At 35.9% G+C, this 18,948-nt stretch overlaps 1 protein-coding gene across 1 annotated transcript in view; it reads right to left on the reverse strand.

The window, feature by feature from the left end:
• LOC106664348 (mothers against decapentaplegic homolog 6) overlaps window positions 1-13,345 on the reverse strand; it is a 41,185-nt gene extending 27,840 nt beyond the window's left edge. Inside the window, exon 1 of the mRNA XM_014390016.2 lies at window positions 12,704-13,345. Within this exon, the coding sequence (XP_014245502.1) occupies window positions 12,704-13,049 (346 nt within the window). The 5' untranslated portion in view covers window positions 13,050-13,345. The remainder of the gene's footprint in view (window positions 1-12,703) is intronic.
• Between the last annotated feature and the right edge of the window lie 5,603 nt (window positions 13,346-18,948).

Genomic DNA, 18,948 nt, shown 5'->3' on the forward strand with positions numbered 1-18,948 from the left:
GTCGGTCAATTCAATCGCCTTTCTACAAGATTAGACGGCCCGGATTCAGTCCAAGTCACGGACGAGAAGTTATTGAAGCATTGTGTTTCCATTGTACGTGTGGCGCCTGTTTATTAATCGTTCTAATTACCCAGATGGACAATGAGGGCCCTCATGGACATTGTGGAAGGGGTTCTAGGAAGGAGACAAGAAGGCCTTGTTTCTAATTAGTGCCATCCCGAAGAGACATCTGCATCTGGCTCCCCACTAGGCCGACAATGGTCCCCTACAATGGCGCCACTGTTTACCAAACCGGGGGGAAAGACGGACCACCACGACCTATAAGGCAGGCTGATTTATAGCCCCTCGTTCGCCTTTCTTCGTCATTTTCTTCATTTCGTCCGATCGACCTTTTGTTTTCCTCCCGACGACTAGACTCCTGCTTTTATTCCTTTATATTATAAAAGTCCTAATCTATCGTACCGTTGCTCTACTCCATGTAAATAGACACATAGAACGGAATTGAGAAGCGTTATGTCTTTGCGTGTTGTTGAACCTTTGACCGTAGACTGATTTGATCGATGCCTTTCGGCATCTTTGATCCCACCCAGCTCACAAACCAACAATTATAATATTTTCTTCTTTCTTCTTTATTTTATAATATACAGTAGAAATTGTTAATACCGACACTGTTTATAAAGTTCAAAATCTCCGGTCCCCTGAAATGTCATAAGGAAAAAACATAGGGAACCGTTTATAACGTACCATCGGTTATAGTGGGACAGAACCCAAAAGTTACCCCAGCTGCCTAATGAGCCTAGGAAAGATCCTTCCTCCTTTTTTAATCCTAAATGTTTTAAAAAAATCACTAAATCACTAATTTAAAAAAACCACGAACTTGGTCACTTCATTATTCGGAGATCGTGACATGCGGTCTGGTGTGACGTAGGTTTTAGAAAAACATTTTCTTTATCGTGCCAACGTTTCGATCTTTACTGAGATCATCTTCAGAGTCTGGGATTTATAAACATGGTTTGAATTTTACAAATACATGTAGGCTGTGGAAAAAAAATTATGAACTTATACAATGCTGGAAAATTTTAGTCACTTCAGTTGAGGAAAAATTCGCGACAATTTCTCGGACCGAATCGGGAGATTGTACGAGCAGTCTCGCAAATAAAATGGGGACGCGTCTCGTTGCAAAATATCGGGAATTGTGAAAAATAATTACAAAATATTCAAACACTGTAATAAACAACAAACCATAACATTAAAAAAATACGGTCCAAAAAAAAGTGGAAAAAAAAAGACAGACTATATACTATAACGAAACTGTAGTCAAATAGCTCCATTCACATTTGTACATACATCTATACATATATGTATTAATAATTTTAAAATGTTTATGTACATAAATCATTTTAACAAGATAGTATGTATTTTGTACTTCCTCATAGACCTGGATGAATTATATAATTAGTAATTATATAATAACTTATCTAATGAAAACTGCTCTTCCACAAACGTACATGCCTATCATTAGATGAAATTTCAGATATAACGAACTGTTCACTATGAGCGATATATTGCTTATATTGTACAATTGAATACCGCTTATAATCTACAAAATTTTATGGTACCCTGAAGCTCGTTATAAACGAATTATACTGAAGTTTGGTCTTTCCAATCCCACCATTTTCGTCAGTTAAGCAGACCTAGACACATAATTACATCAAATTTTGAATGAAAAAATGGTAATTTAAGAAATACCACGGAGAAAACACAATCAGCGTGCAGATAAAAATGATAGGTAACGACTAAACAATAGGTTCATCACCCTGAAGACCTCGAAAGGCCAAATCTCTCAATTAAGACAATGAAATTTCCGGTAAAGGACTCTTCTGGAGACACCTTTGAAGTCGCAAATGCACCGGCCTGGAAGGTTCATTTTCAATCATTTAGCATCACTACTTAGGAGACGCTTTAAATAAAGGATAAGAAGAAGAAGGAAAATTATTTATTTATATTTTTTAATTTTTCTCAAGTAGCTTGAACGATCTCAAATGACTTCTGATCATATTTACAATTATTGAATTAAATTGGAGCGTTTCCGAGAATTTGTTGACTTCTCTTATCTCTCATCCAATATTGTTTTTTTTCCGATATTGTTTCAATTTCATCATTTAAATTTAAGTTCAAGTTAATATTGTTCTTTACGGCTCGGTTCTGACCCGCCAAAGACTGACTTAAAAAATAAAAAGAAGTTCATGATTCGTACAGAAAGTTTGGAAGACTGTGTAAGAACATTAAAGCCTACCAGATAGGAAGTAAAATTTAAAAAGATTGTAAAGTCATTGAAAATGTACACTGACTCTATTCCGGATGATTAAAAAATTCTCTTTAGAGGACACTTCCGAAAAAGGAGAAAAGAAGTGGCACCATGACTGCCCCTTAGCAGAAGTTTCACCCTAGTAATATATAAGCCTTGTATGTTCTCACTTTCTTATAAAATTTAATAAAATTATCGATAGAAAAAAAGCACATATGAATCGTTCACTAAAGCGGAAATAACTTTTAAATGTGTCATGCAGTGAAAATTCCCACGGAATCGTTTTATCTGAAATAGATGCTAATTAGCCGCCTGGTCTTCCATCTATTGTTCCACCAATGTATTTTTTGAAAGAGAAATTTTTGACAAGGTAGACTGTGATACTGAACTGTCGTACTAGTTGAAAGATTTGTTCTTGGAACCTACCAACTGACCCCATGATTTTTGATCTTCGCTCTACCGTTCATCCGACTCGATGTTTTGATCATAATTTTATATATTCAATATGTATGTTCTCACTTTCTTATAAAATTTAATAAAATTAAAATAGTAGGTTTGTGTTGAGCTGACCAGACCAAAACAATGATCGGCAGATCTGGATTATCAAATCTACTAAAGGTTCATTACCCCGCACAATGATCTTATTTTTAAATTTTTGTTGTTTTACAGTTTGAGTTGCACTTTGAATATGAAATATATTATTATTTCGCCCATTAGGTTTTAAAAGCAAGCGATGATTCAGGTTGTGTGTTAATTGAAAGACCTACTCGTTAAATCGTCTCGACCGTCTAGTAACTAAATTTCATTTTTTTCATTGCATGCATTTTGTAACGGTTGTCGAGTTCCAGAAATTAAAAAAAAAAAAAACGAGACCAGACAGAAGGAAATTAATTATTCGAATATAGGTTTTTCGCCCGTTAGGCTATTTTCTTCCCAATAAAAGCGATGTTTAATCGCTGGTAATTATCCTGGTGCCGCTGCATTTAGATATTTTTCCCCCCGGGTCCCGACCAGTCGGGAGATGCACGAGGAACAGAACCGGCCCCACTTTGGGTTTTATATAAAACTAAAACGTCTGCGGGGCGAAGAGCCGGAGCCTCCCGGGAGGGGATTCTGTCTCCTCAATGGCGCCTGGTAATTGCAAGTCTCTGGCCCCGTCCCACCGCACAGACACACTAAAAATACCCCACTCACTTTTTTCTTTTAAACCAGGAGGAATTCTCTTTCTCTATGCCGTCCGTTCGAAATTCCCTTCCTCGACCTCTTCCTCTCCCGTTGGGGGCTCGGGGGACCGGAGTAAATCCGCCGAGACGAGATTCCCGGTGAATGAAAAAGCGTAAAACATTCCTCAAATGATAGCTTAACTAATAACAACCGGAAACTTTATAAAAGATTGCAAGACAAAAACTATTCCAAACTATGAGATTTCCTCTTGGGATCTGCGGGGTGATGAACATAAGTTCGGTCGTTTCAGATCATTTTAGTCAACTTATCATGGCTGTTTTGGTCTTCTTGAAACGTGTTTCGATTTCACTCCATATCCTTTGGTTTGTCTGTGTGTTTTCAGTCTTGACCCTTTTAGACGTTTCTAAAACTTGAATCATTCCACATTCTCGGTCCACGTTCGTTTCGGCTTCACGCAATCTTCAGTGGTGGGTCTATCGAAAATATAACAATTTGGTTTGTGTGTATTTTTAGTTCTGTGTGCTTTTTCAATCGTGTCCAGTTTAAACGTTTCTAAAGTCTGAATTATTCCTAATTATTGGTCAGATGGGTATAGATATCTTCAGTGGTGGATCTATCCAGAACTATTATAATTAACATAATTACTCAATTAATTTCGTTTGTCAATGCGTTTTTTCAGTTGTGTCCCTTTTGAACGTTTCTAAAGTCCGAATTATTCCTAATTACTGGTCAGTCAGATGGGTCTAGGCTTCACGCCATCTTCAGTGGTGAGTCAATCGAAAATATATCATAATTTAACATAACTTCGTTTCTTCTTGTGTTCTTTAGTTTATCAATGTGGTTTTTCATTCATATCCCTTTCAAACGTTTCTAAAATCTGAACTTATGCATGGCCAATATGATAATAATAAAAAAACTGAATTATTCCTAATTACTGGTCGGACAGATGCGTCTAGGTTCCACGCCATCTTCAGTAGTATCGAAAATTAATTATAATTTAACGTAAGTTAGTACTTGGGTTATTTCTCATATTTAAATTATGAAGTATCGTATTGAGGTCTGCATAAGGGATAAAAATGCTCGATAAAAAAATCTAAAGCCCACCACTGACTATGGCGAGAAGACGAAACTTCTATGAACAAATCAAAACAGCAAGGAAATGTAGACCAAATTATTCCATACCTATTTAAACTGCAATTAGGAAAGAAAACCTATTTCAAATCTGACAACAATTAAAAAAAAGTGTCGTGAGGAAGCAAAATAATATATTACTTTGAAATTTTATATATGTTAGTATAAAGAAACTGTTAATTTTTATCATGTATAATATAATTTATTAATTAATGTAGAAAGGCTAAAACTTCTGATATTATAGACTATCCAAATTGTCTTATTGATACTTATCGGTGGTCGATCCTTTTAGCAAGTGGTACGATTTCGATTTGCCTTTGTTTTTCTGTTTCTCTTTTCTCCCGTTCTTTGCCGAAAGGAGTCGACGTGGGCCTCGTCCTGGCCTTAAAAGAATTCCAGAGACAAGGCGACAGAAAATTTCTTCCCCCGGCCGTTTTCGGTTCCCCTACCAATTCTGTTTACCCAGTCTCGGTGGATTATTGTTGGCGTCGTCTCTCCTTTGATATTAATGGCTTTGTTGATTTCCCTTCCCAAACGGGCGGTAAATAATCCATTATCGGCCGGACAACGGCGCCCGGATTAATCGGCACTTTAGATTCTAAAAACTCCGGTTTTTATCGCCCTGCCAGATTAACGGTACCGGAAAATCTCTTTGAAAAGGAAAATTTTTTCTGAAAATCACCTTCGAACTGGATTTGAAAGTGTTTTATTTGTTACAAAAATTTAGTATACAGGATATCCTTTTTTATGGCGCTGCTGAATTTCTCTTGAACCAATGACACCCCCCCCCCAAAAAAAAAGTTTTTATTGTTATTGTGGGTATTTTCAAATTTTTACCTTTTTTGGAGAAAAATTATACAGGGTACTTCAGGCCCAGCTCAACTTCAAACTTTCAAATCCTGACAGATCATTTTAAAGGATTTTTTGAGCTGAAAACGATGGTGCAATCGGATTTTAAATTGGTCAAAAAATGACAAAGTTATGGCAAAAAGAAACCGGCAGCGTAATTTCGACGAGGAGCTAAATTTTGTACTGATGTTCACTCAAATCCGAATTCCTCTCTTCGAAATGTTGGTACGGTTTTAGGTTTAATTGTAATGTACTCCGGACTTACAGCTTTTAAGCTGTATCTATCTCTCTCATATTGTGTAGGGACTTCGGGGCTCAGATTATGACAGGCGTCTAACGTTCTTCCATACATTTTATGATGAATACAATGATATACTGATTAATCAGTACTTCACCAAACTTTACCTCTAATGGCATACTAAGCCGTTGGAATTTTCGAACGTGGGCAGAGTAGCATTACACATAAAACTGTTTTATTTATTTTTTTAATCTTTTTTCCAAACTTTGTCATTTTCTGAAAACCGGCTAACTTTTTTATCTCAACTAAAAACCTTAATTAATTGTAATGTATTAATTGGTCAAGCGGACCACGAAATTAGTGAATTTTCTGAAAAGTTTATAATCCCATTTCGCCATTGTTTTTTGTAAAAATCCTTTAAAATTATGTGTCAGGACGTATACGGTCGTATTTGAAATTTTGAAGGGCCTGATATACCCGGTATAATGTTTCTAAAAAAAAGGTAAAAATTTGAAACTAGACTAAAAGATATTACACAGGATCTGACAATAATGCGTTAATTGGCGTTTACTAAGTCCCCTGAAACTGTCCGGAGCAAAAAAGATAGTTTTTGCACCGGGAGCGTGTTGAGAGTGAATGCATTTATTAGCGTGAATGTGTAGTGTGCGAGGGCTGAATGCGAAATATGGAGACTCCAACCACCCACAATTAGGTTAGTATATAATAGGTGTCTGTGATGGAGGAATATCGAGTAACCCACCAACTGAGTGAATGGTATGTAAATAGGAAATAATAATGTATTTAAGAATGAATGTGAATGATTTGGATCTGGGAACTGCAGGCGTTGGGGGCTGAATTGACCTAGCTGATAGCACCCTAAACCTAACCTCGTTAGCTTGACGGATAAAACCGAGATCTCTCAGGTGGGTGATTCTCTAGGACCAAATAAAGTAAACTACAAAAGCTCGAATTGCCCTTGGACTACGAGAAGTGATACGCTTAACTCGGTTCATGTGTGTATATTGTACATATACTTCCAGATCTGAACTTATACAAATCCAAACGACAGCACACAATGCATCGTAATGTCTATGATTTAATAAACATACTTTACACTTTTAAAATTGCCTGTACGTTAAAATTTAAGTACTTTAATATCATTATCATACGAAGAAAATAAGTAATAAAATGTATTTATTTATATACATTAAAATTAAAAAAGAATAGAGTATCTTTGTAAACTGGAAACCTTGAAAATAATTATCTCCAGTGGTTAGGCAGATTATCACTTCAAGGATTTTTGCAAAAATGTTTTCCATTTAGCCAAATTTATAAATTTCAAGTGTCTCGATGCACGTTTACTTTTGAAAGTAAATTTTATAAAGTAATAGTTTATACATTTGGCCGCGTTAAGTTGGTAACGATGTCCCACTTATCGATCGTTTATTATTTCAGCGTATTTCTTTATACTTCATATTGAAACAACAAAAATAACACAAGTAAACTTTATTGCTGGGAAAATCCAGTTCGTTGAACTCGTAAAAGAATGACGCATATACAAATGCGAATTTCCTGATTAATGATCGAGCCAGTAGCATAATCTGCGTTCAAGTCCTGATTGAAGTTATTTTTCCGGTGTCGAGGAAAGTAATAAGAAGTCATGATCGGTAACATATTAAAAAAAAATTCTGTTGCTCTTTTATGAATCGGAATCAAGAGATCGGATGTCGTTTCTAGTACTAAATGCAATCCGTATGCTGTTGGATCTCGATTAACATGCATGAATAGCTTTCACTTACAAAGAGAACATGAGACCTAGATAGTTTAAAACGCTAAGATAGTCAAATGCATTGCAGGAAGATTTAAAACCTAAACAAGTAAAATTGATAACACCCAAGATACACACACACAATAAGATGCATCCATTTGGGACTGAAGTTTTTTTCCCATGGCTTTATGGGGTTTAAATGAATCAATTCCTGATCTTACTCCAAACTATCTGTCCATTAGTGTCAAAAGGTGAAAATAGTGGAATTTGGAAGCACGATCGTCCGTAACGTACATGATCCGTCCTTATCGGCTTCTCAGAAGCGGGCTCTTCTCGCAAAAGTCAATCACCCGGCTCCTGTCTTCCTATCTGCCTTTATCGGCCAACTGACAACACGCAAACAAACGGACAAGCGCAAAACGCCAGGAGGAAAACAACAAGAGCAATGTGTTCGGATCGGAATGTTGTGGATGCGAGGAAAACAACAACAACAAACAAGATTCATCGGTGTATTTATCCGCCATGGTGGATTTTACCGGATCAGCGTTTACAATAATTGCAACAACGCGTGTTTAAAGAGTTCTCGAATTTCTCGAGATTCAGGACACGAAAAAATACTTAGTCATGGCAAAAATGATTTTATTTGCAAACGCTTTCTTTCGACAAACTATACTGTTAATCCAAAAACACCCAGTCATTTTTGTTTTTTCGTTACTAAAGACATATTTCAGTGATGGGTATATTGTATATTAAATCTACACAAATATACAATATCTATACAAATAAACTGGAAAATAAAAGAAATCTGAATGCGGTTTCATCCAAGATATTGCAATGATACGAGGAAACGATATTTAGGCAACTCATAAAAATGTTTCCAGCACCTATTTGCTTGATGGTCTGAGTGGGAAACCACTGAAACCGCTCATAAAAATAAAGACGAAAATCTTCTTTTAAATATAAGTCTATAAGATAATTTTAATACCCAACATTTGCCAAAAGTAAAATTCAAGTTCCACAAGACACTTTTTACTATGCCTATTAAATACCAAATTTAGAAGATTTGGTGGGCCTGTAGCGAAAATAAAGCGGAGTCACCCAACTGAAGATGGCAAGAATCCGAAACATATCAGAACAGTGAGGATAGGCAGACCAAATTGATTAGAACAAGCAAAATAAGTTGAAATTGTTAGAAAAAATTAAAAGAAATAAGACGAACGCTAAAGACAGAAAAATGGTTAATTAGGCAAATATATGAATAAAGAATTAGATAGAGAAAGAGAAAGAGAGGAGAGAGAGAGAGAGAGAGAGAGAGAGAGAGAGAGAGAGAGAGAGAGAGAGAGAACAGGCACAGAATTAAAAAATGTAGAAAATATTTTCTACCACTCTGGGGTTTTTGGCTTTTTTTATGAACGTTCGCAACAGCAGAGGTCATACCAACCCTTAGGTGTTCTTGAGTATTTAAACTGATAATTTATATTAACAAGTCTACATATCACAGATACATTATTTTCTTTAGCCAAATTTGGGTAAATGTGTTTTAAATATTCTCTTTTCTAACATACCAATATATACATATGCTTTCTACTAAAGAAAGCAGGTGTGAAAAAGAAAAAGTATAATGTAGTAAGTAGAAGAAGAAGAAGTAAATACAGTATAAATAGATATTACAAGGAAGACATGGAGATACAGTTTTAATCGACAGGGATAATTGATTAGATATGGAATATCAAATCTGGTGTCCACATTTTCCGCTCAGACCCGCATTAAAGTAAGCAGACTGCATACCAGGGGAGATGGAAAATCGGCGGAAAACTCGACCGGACGAGACGTCGGGGCCGTTTCCCGTCGGGCAGACGCCGGTGACAGATGTCGAGGAAAAGAATTCCATTAAAGTGAAATTGGTGCGGGCGCGGTGTGCAAGTGGGGAGACCACAAGGTTAGCAACAGGTTACCAAAGTGGCGCTAGACTCGCATGCACACACACAAACACAACACAACACACACACCACACACGCTCCCACGGAGAATTATTTTTAAACGGAACCCAATGCGAGTTTTCCAGAACGAATTGAACGCTTTCATGTCCTATTTAACATACATATTCAACATTTCAGACAAAGAAATGCTCAGATAAACGTACAAACATCTCCGGTTTATGCTTATATTATTCATAAAAACATTCCATAAGTCTGTAATAAAAACTCTTTGTATGAGCTAAGGCTTAATTTTAATCCTCAAATAAGGCTCAATCGTATTAAATAAAATAAAAAATAGTATCGAATTGTAGTCTTTGTAATATAACAGAGAAACAAAAACGTCTAGATTTTATGCTTATGATTTTTCACAAAAAAATTCCACAAGTCTTTGAACATGCAAAAGCTTACGTTTAATCCTCAAATAAGGTTCAATCGTATTAAATTAAATAAAAAATTGTATTTAACTGTACTCCTAGTAATATAATGGAGAAAGACAGATAAACATAAAACAAACAACTCGATTTTATGCTTATGCTTACTCATAAAAAATTTCCACGTGTCTTTGAACATGCAAAAGCTTACGTTTAGTTCTCAAAGAAGGTTCAATTGCCTTAAATTAAAAAATTGTATCTAATAGGGCTCCTTGAAATAAGACGACTTGAAATAAGATAAACCTAAAAAATCTCGATTTTATGGTTATATTTATTAATTAAAAAAGTTCACTTGTCTTTCAACATGCTAAGGGTTTAATCCAAACTTAAGGTTCTAATGCCTTATATTAAATATTTAAAAAATTAGAACGAGTGGTACACCTTGTAATATGAGGATAAAGACAGATAAATATAAAAAACATCTCGATTTTATGTTTATGCTTATTCATTAAAAGTTCCAAAAGACTTTGAACATGCTAAGGATTAAATTTATTCCTAAAATAATATTCAATTGTCATAAATTAAAAAAAATCAATATTACTTTAATATCAATTCATTTAATTGTACCCAATTGTAATATGACGACTCACTTTAAAAGAGATATTGGTAATAAATCAATCCACAAGTTTATTAATTAGAAGGAGCCAATTTGATGTATTTTATAGGAAATCCGAAGAGTTTGAAAATTTAACTGTATAAGTTCCATTATTCAAATGGAATAATATATTTAAAAAATAATAATTTATCTAAACTTACACTTCATTCATTGGTTTATATTTAGAGGGGTATTTAGAGAGGACGTATTGAAGCGCTAGTATTCAGTATTAAAAAATATATAAATAAAAAATAAACATGCAGAAATAGCATTTTTGGACAAAAAGAGGCAAATGACTCATTTTTGATATTGAAATCCTCTAGTTTGGACAACTATTAAGAATATGTAGGCAATTTTTGGGTTTAGTCATATAAACAATTTGTTTTGATTGATTTGACATGTCTTTTGTTATGTTCGTGTGTATAACTGTCTGTATTTGTCTTTCTTTCTGTCTGTCTCTCAGCCAATTTTTACACAAATTTCCATACGTTTTCCGTAAAAAGGTTTCATATCGTCTTTCCCCGTTCGTAGAAGGGAGAAAGGCATACCTTAAATGCCATTCTGTATCCCTGCCTGGCTGACCCTTAAAAGCCCGGCCCGTTTACGACCTCGGGAATGTGCGATTGTCAGCGAACCATTCATTTTTGACCGGTTCTCCAGGCATGCGCCGGACATAGATTTTTCGCCCTTCCTTTCTTGTGGAAACGTGGAGCATTTCCCGTTAAACCCAGCCACTGTGAAGACGTCGAGACGACAATAGGGGTTCCGACTCTCTATGAGCTTTATGTGCAGCGCAACTAATCGTTCAGACGTACGTCTGACAATATAATAACACAATCCATGCCTACTAACTTGACATTTTAACATAAACATAGCCTTCACCGTATATGAACTATAAGATATCTAACATTTCGACGACCCAGGATTTAACCCCTGTAATTAATGTAAAGAACGTATTATCAAGAAGGAATGATCGACTGATAGCATAAAGATGATAACAAAAGATCATATAAGCAGTATGACATATATCGAAAACTTAGCGACAAACATAATTTTTTTCACTCTTTATACCTTCAGACCTTATACCATCACGAATGTACTTAATAAGAATGATCACCCACAGGTTAAAGATGACTTTGGATCATATAAGAATGGTGACATATGTCGAAAACCCTAATATGTTCCGTCTATAACCCTTATATGATTCTTCATCTATGAAACATTCAACATTTCGACCAAGTATGCAATTTATAAGGCCTTGGAAAGTATGAGTCTCACATGATCTCCTAAATTGTTGAATCTCACATTTTTTTATATGAAACATGGCGATAAATTGTTTAGTGCAAAAAGAAAAGAGCAAAAACTTAAACTCTCAAAGAAAAAGTCATCAGAGTTACAAATTGAATAATAGTATTTTTCGTTCAGAGTTTTTGTTTTCTTATTTGCTCTAAACAACATTTGTTTCAAACAAATTTAGGAGGTCACATGAAAGTCACTAATTTATAAGGCCTTATAAATTAAAAATATATAATTTAAAGTAGCTATTGTGAGAATGATCAACCACCCCACAGCATAATGAACAACGAAGATGATGAATCATGAACCAATTTGAGTTTTAAGGACTTCAATTTGTACAGTTGGATAAGTAGAATTTTTATCACAATGAGATCAGTACATATTCAAGTAAGCCTTTAAATTGTAACCCTGGAAAGATTTTTTTAAATTATCCAGTTTTGCCACGAGGGTGCAGATATGATAATCATATCAAATGATAGTAAGAAAATAAATTTAAAAAAAAGTTCTTCGTAGAGATGTATCTAAAGATGAAGGATACTTTAATCCTAAGAGATATGTTAGAGGATAAACAAAACAAAGAACAAACTCTTGAGTATCATTCATGTTAATTTCTGAAAATAAAACTGGACTTGGGTAATTCTAGCTGATAAACAATCCACTATCATCAATGCTAGATATTTTTTGTAACACCTTTCAATGACGTATCAAGAGATTACACATAATGCAAAAACATCGTCCAAACTTAGGTTTTACAAAGCAGGGAATAGTTTTATGATTATATTTGTCATAGTTGATCGGTCACGTGTTCGGGTATGAAACTTGGAAATTGGGACTTGGCATGAATGAAATGTATTAAGTACGCTAAATTTTGAACATGTGTAGGCTTTAAAGAAGAGAGTCAAGTAAGGTATTAGGGTACTCACCGAGTTGAAGTAGTCTGCTCCAATGGTATGGGTTGCAGCAGACGGAGGTGGCGGACCTGCAGATAGGCAGCCTCTTGAGCTCCCTGCACGTCGTGAGGTCGGGCCACCTCCAGACCTGGCATGCGACGAGCTGGGGCGAGTCCCACTCCGCCGGTTGGTCCAACTGGATGCAGCCGGTGGCGTCTCCACCCCGGCACTCCACTGCTTCCGCCAACATCTCCAGCTGGTCGTCGTTCAGCCTTTTCAGGAGTCGTTTGATCACCTCGCGACCTTCCTCATTACCCGATATTCGAGCTCTCCAGAGTCGCTTAGCCAATCCGTTCCGACGGCTCCGGAACATCAACATGTGCCACCGGACGACACGCAAATGCCCCCGGCACAGGACATTTGGTCCCAATTCCGCCAATCTTCTTCCTCTCTCCCCTCTCGGTTCCGCACTTATCACATCACTGTCGGCACAGAAAAAACAAGGCACATCAATAGGCGCACTCCGTCTTCGTGGACGAGTCTGCAGCGGGGCGATTGACAAACCGAAAGAAAACTAATGTCAAACTAAACAAAAAAAAGAAGAGATCGACGTGTTCACATCGAAGGAACGGCAGAGACTGACTGACCTAACGAGGGGAGAATGTCGACTAGCGGCCATTGCGGCGCTCCACTCCCCGCTACGCGCATCACCAAACGGTGCCCCGGCCAACTACCCCACTCCACACCGACCCGCCTTTTTACAAATATTCTCAAAATAGGCAAACATCCAACTATACTGTTAAAAACTTCATCATTTATAACTAATTTTGGAAAAAACATTGAGAAGAAAACAATATCCGACCTACTTCTCATAAACCCTTTTAAAAAACTCATGTTGAACTGGCATCGGATCACTTTTTGGGTCCGTCTTCACTCGCCGGTTTGTTGGAATGAAGAAGGACCCAATGCCGGTCCAGCATGAGTTCACAAACTCGCAGACCAACCAACATCCAGCATCAAACCTTGAGGAAATCTTTTGAACTTGGCTCAACATTACATAAATAAACAATACAGTTTATTGAAAAACTATACAAGATGGTTTTACAACCGTATGTCGAAAGGTTGCAATAATACAGATGCATGATTTTAAAGATAAATATACAAATGTTATTATAAGAAGAGAAAATATAGTAATAATATTCACTAATTTCGTGGTACGCTTGACCAATTAAACATTACAATTAATTAAGGGTTTTAGTTGAGATGAAAAAAAGTTAATGGCACGAGAGGGATTCGAACCCACGACCTTCGGCTAGATACGCCGCTGCTCTACCACCTGAGCTATCGTGACCTCGATCCACTCGGACATCAACTCCCCATCTCAACCCCACCTTATGAGTTTTCCTGAGTTTTCCTAGCTTATGAAAAATGGCAAAAGGGTCAATTTATAGCCATTACAGGACTCTATGGATGCTTAACATTTTGGCATGGTTAGATCCAATAATGGTTCCTTATATTTTCTTGTTCATATCTTATTTTTATCTATTTTCCTAATCGATTGTTAAAATTTATCAATTGACCTTACACTGACAGCAGTATATCCATGTCCAACACGACTTATTTTCGATTCGATAATCTATTCCCATTTGAATGTACATTCATATTTTATATACAGGGTATATCAGATTTTCCATAGGTACACGTCAGGAGAGTATATTTTACGATAAAAAAAACGCTATTCTATAAACCGTGGTTGTATTCTCATCCAATTGTTAAAATATTTAATGTCCATTGCTTACTTTCTGTTTTGTGGCGTTTTGTTAATTATTATTCTTACTAAAGTGTTTCATTTTAAATTCCCACTTTAAATACATAACGAGAGTTTTAGGTTTACCATCGCACAGGCTTCGAAAGATCATGGCATGTGAAATGTGGAAAAAAAGGCTATTTTGGGAGTTTGAATGGAAGGCACTAGCTCGTAAACATGATGATTTCAACGCTATCCTTGATTTGAATTTTCTGACACTCGTGCACATAAAACCAACCATTTTCTAATTATATCTGTTAGAGAATCCCTAAGAGAAGATTTTGTGGCAAGGGCCACGATGTTCCAAAATTACACACTATACAGGGAACTAAAACCGAATGTAAAGTGTGCAAGCTTGACGGGAAAAAACAATCAAAATTTAGATTCTCGATCCATCAGATGGTTGGTGAAGTTAAGGTGCGAGTCGTTTCACTTGAACTACAAAACGTACCAAGCTTCTGAACGAGAAGAATGACGTCTTTGTAACTTGAAAGCAAGGGAGGAAATTTTCCATTTTATAGCGCTTTGCTCTATTCTTTCTGAATATAGAAGATTGTTCTACGGGTGCAGTGTATTCAGAAGAAAAGGATCACCAGGGCAGCCTGGATATATATGGAAGGATTATGTTGCATGATAGCATTCTTTTATTATATCTATTATTCCACGTTATTATTATTTTTAGTTCTTTTTTATTCTTATGTGTGTACTTATTTCCCTTCTTACTTTTATTCTTGTTTATCCTTATTTCTTTTACTTGATCTATTTTTATTGAATTTATTGCATTTAGCTAATTCATTATATTAGTTTCTATTTAGTTATTTACTTTAATTCAGGAAAATTTATTATTTTGTTAACCGTTTACAATAATTTTTAATCAGAGAGGTTTATATTATTTTGCAGTGTATACAATTATTTAGTTATTTTATTTATATATTTTACTTTATTCTGTTATTATTATTATCATCATAATTATTACTATAGGCATGCCGCTGGATTTAAGAATGGTTCTCGGACACTGTAGGGAGTTTCAGGTCCCCTGTTCCTCTTTTTAGGGTAATTGGGAATTTTTTATTGTATATAGCCTTCAAAATATGCGTTTTCTGTTTCTGTGTTTTGTATGAGTGAGTGTATTTATTAGAGTGAATAGGAGGGGCTGATGGCGGAATATTTATAAAAGTACCCCATTGCCACAAGTATACCTAGTATTATACCTAGACTGGATTTGCAGAGGTCTGATAAATCCCTAGAGAAGGCACATATAGCAAATAAGAATTCTTTAAATGAACTCAAAAAATGGTTTGGGGAAAATGGATTGTGCCTCAATAACAATAAAAGTAAAATCCTTACACTAAGCCAAAGAGACCTCTCAAAACTCCAAACAAATCCTGAATTGGTTAGCCTATTAGGCATTAAAATTGACCAAACTAAGCCGGACTGCCAACTGTACAGATCTAATAAAAAAATTAAATACAAATATATTTCTATTGAGAGGCCTAGCTACACAGATATCAAGTGATACACAAATAAAAGTATATCATGGTTGCTTTCATGCTCATATATCTTACTCCATATTGGTGTGGGGACATGCTCCAACAGCCAAACAAAGAAAAGCAATCAGGTTTTTTTTTTTTTGACTGAGGCTTCCGACATCTAGGTCATTTCAACCCCCAACTAAGTCTATATTCTAATTACCCTTTCAACCACTACATTCATACAAATAAATACATCCATACAGTATACTCATTCCGTTTGGTCGGTGGAGTACTTGATATTCCTCCACCGATCTATACTTAAACTAATCTAGATTGGGGTCGATGGCGTACTTTTATAAATATTCCGCCATCGACCCTCAACACACACTCATACGCTCTCAACGTTCGAGGGGCGATGATGACGTTATATTTCACCCTCACACCTCGCCATTCACGCTAATAAATACATGCACTCAGACAAAACATAGACACAACACATAAGACATATTATATACAATAAAAAAAAAAAATTTCCCCTAAAAAGCGGAACAGGGGACTCTGAAACGCGCCATCGTGTTCGAGAACTCTTCTTAACTCCGGCGGCATGCCTACACGCTCCCTGTATGGAGCCAATGCATGACACGCCTCTATTATGTGAGACACATCGAGCAACCTTTCTCTGCATAAGGGGCACCTGCGCGGGATTTGGCCCAAAAGCAGGTGCCCTTGTGTCAACCGCGTATGGCCAATCCTCAGTCGGGTGAGCACGATCCCTCGTCTCCTGCTTAGGTTCTCTGAGGACCATCTACCGGTCGTGCTCTTGACTCGCAAGAGCCAATCAGTGTTATTGCAAAACTAAAATATAGAGAAGACTGTAGGCAAGCTTTTATTGATTTAAAGATTTTGACTCTCCCCTGTATCTATATTCTAAAGTGTATCACATATGTTACAAATAACCTTTATAAATTTAGATGTATAACTACCTCACTTAACCACGAAACTAGATCTCGTAAAAAAACTTGTCACCACCTGTAACAGACTGAAAGTCGCGCAAAATAGTACAAAATATTCGATTCGTGAAATATTATGATGCGGTACCTGACAAATTAAAACACTTAGATGAAAACAACTGCAGATGAATTTTTAGAAAGTTTTAAATAAACTGCTTTATCCTTGATTGATTTATTGTAAAATATTTTTTTATTTACCACTATATATAATTTTATAACCGTTGTAATTTGATATGCATATGTATTTTTCGACAATTGTAATACCTAATTCATGGTTGCTACAAACAAAATTTCTCTCTCTCTCTCTCTCTCTCTCTCTCTCAACTAGATTACATTATTATTATTTGCTATTATTATTTAGCAATGTATATAGGTGTGAATGTATTTATTTGTGTGAATGCGTGTTGTAATATTTCGCATCTGCTCGGGGCTGAAATGACCAAGCTGTCGGATGCCCCTTAAAACGTTATCACCACCTTCCGGCAGACGGAGTATCCATGCCGTATTGTTTATATTTTACTGAGTAAATTTATGTCCACTCCATAATATTGGTTATAAATTTAATAAACTTTATTATATCATTATTAATGTTCTCACGAAGAGTGACTCTTCATTAAGTTGATCATAGCTGAAATAATATGAATTTGAAGCAATTTCTTCTTTTGTGGTTGTAAATGGTTTTTGTCCTTAATATACAATATATTTCCGTCAGTTCCAGTCTATCAGCGGGCATTGATAGAATGCATATATCAAAATTCCTGGAAGTACGTGATATCACTATCATAAAAATTGTTTATCCGCCTGGTGTACAGTTGACAAATGTTTCGAACGTGTTGTAGAAGGATGAAAGCAGGAGGTGACCTCTTATTTTCACTATTCAACGAAAGTCACCTCCAGACTAGTGCCGCCAGTATTATTTCGTCCAGACAGACGTCCATTAGGCCGTCTCCGGGTTGACCTCTTGCTTCATCCATTAAACGTTCATTAGCTGGAAACACCGTTATTTTTGATTTCAGCGAAAAATTCTCTTTCAAAACAACGCCTTTTGCTAATAAGGATCTTAAGCGTTAGCGGTGAAACGCTAAATTGTATAAATATTACTGAAAAGCCGTTTGAAAAATGCTTCCCGTTATGTCTCTAAATTTTGCCTTTTCGATAGTTCTACGGCTCAGAGGCTTCTTCAGCATGAACACTAAAGCTTTAAATAAATGGCTTAAATCTTGCCCTATTTTCTGAATCGTGTTTGCTATTTGGACAGTTGTTTTCCAAGCGTGAAAAGGGTTACATGGAAAACTCCGTCCATGTTATAATTTGACGAATAGGATTATAAAATATATCTAAAATAACATTTCTCAGTAACGAAAATTTGGCAAATTGTCAATTAACACCTGCCCCTTTTCACGGTAATCGTTAGTAAAATAGCATATTGCGTCTTTTTTTATACAAAAAGCCACGTGGGACCGATAATAGGTGCATAGAGAAGGATTAGAGAATCATCAAACGTTCCCTGGACTCGTCTTGCGATCGCTCTGCAAACATTAATAGCCCTCGACGTTGTTTGCAGAGTCGATTCATCTGATGATGAGTAAACAAGGATTTTATAAATCGCAATGTGGACTCTGTCACGTTCCCTTCTGTTGAAGTTACATTATTATCTTACCAGGAATTATTGTGTAATTAATGCACGAGATTTTAAAAAAAAGCTCATATCTCACAGTATCTGCCAATTGAACATTTTTATCAACAACCAAATTAATTGTTCATTTTTTTCTGCATCACTTCACAGACAATGTTATAAATATAATGATGGATAATCATATAACAATACAGACTTATTAAAATATTCGTTTGTTGTTCAATGTTTTATATTCAAATTGATGGACATCTCGGATGAAACTTTTTAATGATGAACTTTTTAACATTAACCCACATTATAATTGATATCGCAAACAAAAATGGAAATGTTAAAAAATTACGCTTGGCCTCCAT

This window comes from Cimex lectularius, unplaced genomic scaffold (genome assembly GCF_000648675.2).
Source record: "Cimex lectularius strain Harlan isolate CLEC.00 unplaced genomic scaffold, Clec_2.1 scaffold251, whole genome shotgun sequence".
Lineage (NCBI taxonomy): Eukaryota > Metazoa > Arthropoda > Insecta > Hemiptera > Cimicidae > Cimex > Cimex lectularius.